Genomic DNA, 8,083 nt, shown 5'->3' with positions numbered 1-8,083 from the left:
CCAAGTACAGATAGTCTATTGTTTTGTTTATCTACCATATTGTTCCTTTTTATTTGGTTGATGAGCATAAATGGACAGATTTGGAAAAGATGGCTTAAATCATTCATTTGGGGTGGCTCTCATTTGCATATTATAACCATCACAAAAAATGAGCTTTCAGCCAAATCACATTTTGTTTGGAAAGCAAGGTGTTTTTTTTACTGAAATTGTATCTGAATGCCTTGAAGTGGAGTATATACTCCCTGTCTTATACCCAGCTGTCTTATGAAATTGTACTATCTGCCTGGATGTTTAGCCTGAAAAACCAACAGGATTTCATCATCAGTCTCTAACTTTGATGCATTTCAGCAGGTAAAAGTTCTAAATAATTGATCATAAAATCTTTCCAGAAAATTTCTTCTTTAGGCTAGATGTAGTTCAGCTTGTTAGACTGAACTTTGGGAATCAGCAATAGAGAGAAAGGCTACAAAATGGATCCTTTAAAACTGTAGCATCTAACATTTTCACCTGGTATTTCATTGGAGTATCTGAAAGATGTGAATGTGGTACAGTGGATGCAGCAGAAAATGAAGAAGGGAATAGCAGAAATATGTTTACTATTTCTTCCTTTTTCCCTTAAACTAATAGAGTTTTCAAATGAGTCAAATACATATTTTAATTGATAAACTGACTTTATATTCACCTATTGGAAACAGTACAACATATTTTTACATCAGATTATGAAATACGGATGTTTTACTAAAAGACAGGAAGAGCTTGTTCCAGTCTTTAAAGTAAATACATATTCAAAGGATCTTAAGGCATACCATTTATTCATATTCATATCTATTGAAATACTGTACATCCACATACTTCAATAAATAGTTAAAAACCTGACCTCTTTTTAAATCATTTCTGAGTTTCAAAAAACAATTTTTATTGAAAAGATTAAATAGATAACTTTTGGCTGTGTCACAAAGCTAAGCACAATGGATAAATTAACAATTATTCAGTAAATTTGATCAATATAGATAATTGGCTTTGATAAATTTCTCAGAGTTTTCTGAGTTCACACACTGGGGTATTTTTATATATATATATATATATATATATATATATATATATATATATATATATATATATATATATATAGTCCTGAATTATCTGGTAATTTTCTCAGTTCTCCAGTCTACTTTCTAGATATAGCTTAAAAGTTATGATGAAGCATTAATCTTTCAGTTAAGTCTAAACTCCCCAAAAGTGGCTTTAAGTTTGACATCCTCTCTCTCAAATCTTTTAGTGTCACCCCATAACACAATACTGTAATTTGGGCAGTACTTTTTGTTATATAATTGCTGCATAATAGGAACTTAATGGTGTAACAGGACTTATGTTTCAAATGGGATCGTTGTAAAACATAATTACACCAGTTGCAGTTAAAAGAATGTAAATGTATTAAGTCAGCTACCCTAATATTCTGGTTCCTCCCTCCCTCCCTTCCTTTCTTCTTTCTTTCTTTTTTTTTGCTTCTCCCTTTACCTCTTTCCCTTTTCAGTCTTTTTCTTTTCTTTCTACTCTCCTTTCTCAACGGCTCTTTATTTTTCTCTTTTCTTTCTTTGAAAAAAATTCAGGGGCAACAAAAAGAGTCCCACAAATGAAACCCATGGAAATATAATGCTGAAATGAATAGCTAGAAAAATTGTTATAGATCAAAAGATAAATCAGTTTCATAAAACTGCTATTTTGAAATTGCAACAATCTTGTACAATCAGGACTGATAAAATGGAGTAATCAGACGTTTCATATGTCCATAAATGTAAAATCATCTACTTGAACATTATATGCAATACATTCACACAAGAAAGCAAATACTGTAGCCTTATTTGAACAATATTGAACTCATAAATACTCATGATTTCACTCTGTCCAGGGGCCTAACAACTAGGAATGCTGCTTGATACAGAAAAACATAGTGAATACCTCCTCTATTTAAAAAGTCACTCAAGAAATTCTCTTCTAACATAAAGGCAAATACATATAGCTACTGAGCTATGACTGTACTTCTGTCACATCCTATGGGAAAAACACCAGACTCCACAAATTCGGAATCATGACAACACTTTGAACTAATTATTTGGTTCATCCATAGTTTATACCTCAATTTACCTCACATTTACCCTATAAACCTTACAAAGAGGAGGTATTTTTAACTCTAGGAAAGCGATCACTGTATAATATGCATTCTTGATCTGTTTCTTTCTCCCAAACAATGGTACTGATGGTTAACACTTTTGTGGTAGCACCACTATTTCTAGTAAGTAGATTATCATGGAGTGTGCCACTTTAAAGCTGCAATACACACAAAAAATATTTTGTAGTTTACTCACCAATTCCACAAAGAATATTTTTAGAAAGCAAATCAATAATAATCAAAGTTAAAATGCCATATGTGTTTAAGAAAAACCCTATATCAGTCAAAATAATGTAATAAATTATTACAGTGGGTAAATTTAATAGCATTATGCCATATTATTGCCATTTTATGGAAATATTGTACATTTATGCCTCCTCATCTAGGATTCACATTTCTAATTAAAACAGATTTATGGTGTACTTTGAGACTAAATTTTACTTACATTTTACTTATATTCATTTCTTTCAGGGCAAAATATTAGATATCTTAAATGTATACAATCTCTGTGAAATATCTTGTTTCTAACTATATTAGTAGGTGTTTTGTAGTTATTATGACTTGCAAAAGGGAACTATTTGCAGAAATCTCTCTAGGTATAGTGAAATTGGTAACTTTATTAAACCTGTAAAATGGCTTCCAAGGCTATGGTCTTTCTTTAGTAAAGAGTAACACCAACAAACTATTCTTGTAATATAATGCTTCTTAGAGTAACAGCATTTTCTTTCAAAAATGTAGTTTTCATTCTTTATGATAGAAATAATTTAATATCCATGATAAATTAATAATTAGTAGATTTTAAGATATCCTTCATCACTGGTGGCTGGTCTCCATTTGAACACATCTTACATATATCATATAAGAAGAAATAAAGCATGGTAATTTTTTTTTTTTTCTTTTTGGCCTTGTTTGTTTGAGCTACTGGCTATAGAGAAAGATTTAACTGCAGAATTTGTTATTTCAGAGATTGATCTGTTGCATACCAGCATGAAATATTTGTTATAATATATTTTGGAGCTTTCTAAATACAATATGCATACCAAACTATCAACTGAGTGATGTTTTCAGATGGAAAATAGGCAAAATACACCCATCCACAGGAACACTATATCTAGCATACCAACTTACCTGCCACAGAACCAAAAATTTTGAGTGCTTACCAACTCATGTAATATTAGGTAATTGGACTTTGTGTCCTTTCTGACAAACCATCTTAAAAATTTTGGCCTGGAACAGTGAAAGGAAAAGTTGCTGTATTGCTAGGCAATCCTTTGGATAGACTGTACTATCATTTTAAAGGGAATTATTTCTCATAGTGGATCTAATATTTAGCTACAACTAAAGAAATCATATGGTAGATTTACCTGTACTATGTTAGTTAAATTGTTTTTCATCACAAAACTGAGTCATCGTGGGGCAAAATTCTCAAAATGTGGGAAGAGATTTTTACAGCTTGATAACTCCTTTGTTCTTTAGAGATAGGATATAGTTTAACTTTATCATTGTGGTTTACTTTTGCTTTCAAATTGTAGAATTTGGCAAAAACACTTTTATTAGTTGGAGATGAAGAGAAAATTATTATTTCATGAAGGCACACCCATGCTGAACTTACAGGAAAGAGAAGCAGAGCTGCACAGCCAGTTATATTACAAGGCTCATTCCTGAAACCTGAATATCATGCGAGCAGAAAAATCTAGATATGTTATATTTTGAAGAAATGATCTGAAGGCAGTACTATTTGCTTTTTTATCAAAAAAGAAAAAAATGCATCTTTGTAAATGTGGATTGACTCTTATTGAAACAGGGAAATGAATGCTTGTATTGCAGCCTTAAAGAATCACATATTCACTGCAATATTCGTTTTTTGTAAACTACAGCCTGCAACCTAGCAGACCATGACTGAATGCTTTTGAAAAGTTGTAGATTACAAACATGAAATCACAATTAATATCCTCTAAAAGTAATTTCAGAGCTTTCACATCTTAAAAAAAGGACAATGTGTACTGCTTCACAAGGTAATGTAGCTAATCAAAAAAAGAGTAGAATTAAAGTATTTACATAATGAGCAATTCTACAGAAGGCGATCATCCCCATGTAAGCACTGCTGATTATATCCCACGCTGCTTTTAACAAACTGTACCAGATTGGATCCAGCCATCAGCACTTTCAGAGAATCCTTAAAAGCCTTTTATGGGTCTTTAAATTTATTGTAGAATGGCATTCTTCAGGTAGAATATGCTGGTGAAAGAGGACAGTGTCAACACAAGGTACCAGCAGGAGAAAAGAACGTCAGCGCTCCCGGTAATTCCATACTGGGCTGTACTTGGAGCTGGAAAGAAATGGAAAAGAATAAATCAAAATCTAATTTGTGTCTTTCAAGATCTTAACAATAATCAAAAGGCAGCCGGGTGTACTGGGGAGAACACTGGCATTGGAGTCAGACAGACTTAGGTTCACATCAGGTTCTGCTGTATGACAATGTGTGGCCTATTTGACTAACCTCTCTGAGCTTCACTTTTCTCAAGGGCAAAATAGAAATAATATAATCCACCTGGCAGGGCTGCAGTGAGAATTGGAGATGAAGCACATGTAGCACATTGCACTGGGCTGGACACACACTAAGTATTCAACAAATATCAGCTAACATTATTATTCCTATTATATTCATGCAGATTTCAACTCTAAGATACCTGTTTTTGTTTGTTTGTTTTGATGGCTGCTATTTCCTTGTCAAACTTCTCATTTTGTTCCTGTATTGTTTTCCTAATTGTGTTTTGTTGTCTGTCTGTTTTCTTATAATTAAGAGGATTATTCTGAATTCTTTGACAGTTCATAGATTTCCATTTATCTAGGGTAAGTTATTGGAGCTTTATTAGCTTCCTTTGGTGTTGTCATATTTACCGGATTTTCCATGATCCTTGATTCCTTACATTAGTATCTGTTCATTTGAGTAATGGGGTTACTCTTCATTTTTACAGGTTTGCTTTGGCAGAGACAGTTTTTCACCAGTCAGCTCAGTTTGGATTTATGGGTGTGTTTGCTGGTAAATGTCTTTGAGCAGGTGGGTTCTGCTATTCGGGTCTATTTTGGGTGAGACACCCTTTTAAAGGAGATGAAAGATGCATTGGCCTCTGCCAGTGGGGAGTTTTCTTGACAGTACAATTGTTGATTCTGTGTGAGATTCAAGGGCTGAGACTACTACTCTTTAGTAAACATGGAGCAAAATCAACTATTTGATGTTTTTATTTGCATCACAAATGAGTTTTAAACAAGGAGAAGATGATGAAGAAAATAAGTCTATTGTTGAACAGATAGCTTTTCAAGTTTTGATATGTAAGAAGCCTAATTTAAAACCACAAAACTCCTTAAATTATTTTCTCTTGTTCAAGACCTAGAACGATGTTTTATTTTTTTAATATAAACAAATATTTAATTGGTCTGTTACCTTCTCAGTGACAGCTATTTCAGAGTTGTTTTTGCTGTATTTTTAAGAATCTTGAGTGCAATAAAACTGGTATAATAATACAGGACTAATAATAAACAAAGCACATAAAATGATTTCATAAATAAGAAATAGATCTTAAAAGCCAAGCACACAAAGCAAAGATAACATTTTTATATCATGACAATTTAAATAGTACATTAAGTGGGTAGAGTATAAAAGACTCTCAAAACTCCTTACTCATCCTTTAAAATGCATTTTTGGGGCAATCTTTCCTGAATTCCTTCTATTTCCCCAACAAGCTGAGCAGATTACCCTATTGTGTCATTAGGTCACAATATGTATTCCTTTTTATACAACTATCATACTGCATTGCAAATATTTGTGTACATATCTATTTCTCTCACCAGACTGTAAACTCTCCTAGGTCATGTTTTATTTATCTTAGTGTTTCCAGACACAATGTCTGGCAAGTTCTGGTACACAGTGGATATTCAAGAAATATCTGTTCAATGAACAATTCAATTAAATAAATAAATAGGTCAGAGTTAAAAGGAGTATGTCTCTCCTACAAAACAGAATCTCTTCTGAAGCAAGCCATTGTCTATAAGCTAGAGAATCTACCATATGCTTTCTTTCATTCATTCAGCAAATATTTATTAAACTAGGTACCAGGGACTATACTAAGTACTGGAAATACAATATATAATAAGGTGGGTATGATCCTTTTGTTACTCAATTTCATATATCTCCATATATATTCCTTTTTATCATATACCTTAAATGCCATCTTTTTCTCCAATGTGCCTTTGTCTTCTACTCAGCCTCCTATTGTTTTAGACATGACAAATCTATATCATATTTAAAAATTAAATATTACTTTGTAATTAACAGTATATATATTTTTCCATGGATGTCTCAAATGGATGTATTTTTTAGTTGTTTGTGAATGCAATACTTCCATTAGTCCTAAAATAAAGTAGGAGCCTTTTGCAGCACTGTTACTTGCAATTATTGAATATTATCAAAAATGTACTGTAAAGTAGCTATTGACAATTAGTAGGCCCCAAAATAAACAGCAAAGTTAGTTAAGGGAATGTGAGGTCAGATATCTAATGCCAAGTCTTATATCATGTATCATCTTTAAGTATACATCGAGCATCGTTTTTTGGTCCTGGGAATTGAACACAAGGAAAGATAAATAAAACTCAATCTCCTCTCAGGAAAGTTTCATTCTAGTTGGAGATATAAATAAAAAGGCAAATATTGAACATTAGGATTTATATAATCACTATAAGGATAATGAATGAACACGGGAGGGCTCCCCAAGGACTCATGGCAGGTATGTAGTCCAGGCAGCAGACACAGTAACAATTATTTTTTATAAAATGCGGTGATATACACATATTAGTACATATATATATCTCACTTAAAAAAACTACAACATAGTAAAGTAGCCCATTGACTTAGGTATCTTATTATTATGTAATGTTTATCTCATTGACTGATATTTATTATGTGTTTTGGGGGGACTTGTAAACTGAGTGATTTAGAGTACAAGGCTAATGGTACTAAAGTTAGGGGTCTTAGTGCTATTTGGGCCACTTAGATTTGCTTGGCATGTTAAATCCCAATCAGCTATTTAAGAAATTACAGAAAATGTTAAGAAATTAAAGAAAATAACTGTTAGCTATTAGAAATTAGCTTTAAGAATCAATTCAAATATCATCTTTAAAAAGTGAAATGTCTTTATAAAACCATATGAGAAATTAACTTGGCATTATATTTAATATCATATTTACATATCTATCTTTCCGCATTAGACCAAGAATGTCTTCAAGACAAGATTTATTATATGTATATTTTATCACTGGTACAGAACACAGAGTCTAGTACTTAGTAAGTGTTCAATTAAGTATTTGTTGAATGATGATAAAGTTCACATCCATTTCCAATATTATCACCATAAACACATAAGGGGACACAATATCTTGACTTCTTTTTTCAGAAGAATACTTTCATGACCATATTTTATTCTTTCTTCTCTTTCTACTTTTAGACTCATTCTTACCTTCTAAGACCTGTACAGATTCAGAATACCTTCCTTCAGCATTTCAGCAGGACCAGGAAGAAAGATCATGAGGCAGATTATAGGGGAAGAGCATGTATCAAACTTTGTAGCATCATCCTCTTGCAGCAAAAGACAGCGAGTGTAGAGTAACCTGGGCCCCCATATATGGTCCTGAATATGAAGACATCCAGCTATGTCTCTGGGATGGTCAGATCTGTTGTATGTTCCCTGCCATGTTTTTAGTTGCCTGTGAATATCATACTGCTACTCATTCTAAGTAGTAGTAGAAGGGAAAGGGCATGTGATCACAGGTGTAGTTGGGCTATAGTGAGGGTTTGGTTTCCTTCTGAGAGATATGAGAAGCCACAAGACAGTTTCATGCAGAGGAGGCTAGCTGAAA

At 32.7% G+C, this 8,083-nt stretch overlaps 1 protein-coding gene across 1 annotated transcript in view; it reads right to left on the bottom strand.

Moving 5' to 3' along the window:
- Positions 1–4,202: 4,202 nt before the first annotated feature.
- NEGR1 (neuronal growth regulator 1) overlaps positions 4,203–8,083 on the bottom strand; it is a 913,167-nt gene continuing 909,286 nt past the window's right edge. The window contains exon 7 of the mRNA XM_019919185.3: positions 4,203–4,499. Coding sequence (XP_019774744.1) covers positions 4,375–4,499 — 125 coding nt within the window. The 3' untranslated portion in view covers positions 4,203–4,374. The remainder of the gene's footprint in view (positions 4,500–8,083) is intronic.

This window comes from Tursiops truncatus, chromosome 1, assembly GCF_011762595.2.
Source record: "Tursiops truncatus isolate mTurTru1 chromosome 1, mTurTru1.mat.Y, whole genome shotgun sequence".
Taxonomy (NCBI): Eukaryota; Metazoa; Chordata; class Mammalia; order Artiodactyla; family Delphinidae; genus Tursiops; species Tursiops truncatus.
Note: the sequence above shows the minus strand (reverse complement) of the source record. Positions and strands in the feature narration are given on the sequence as shown.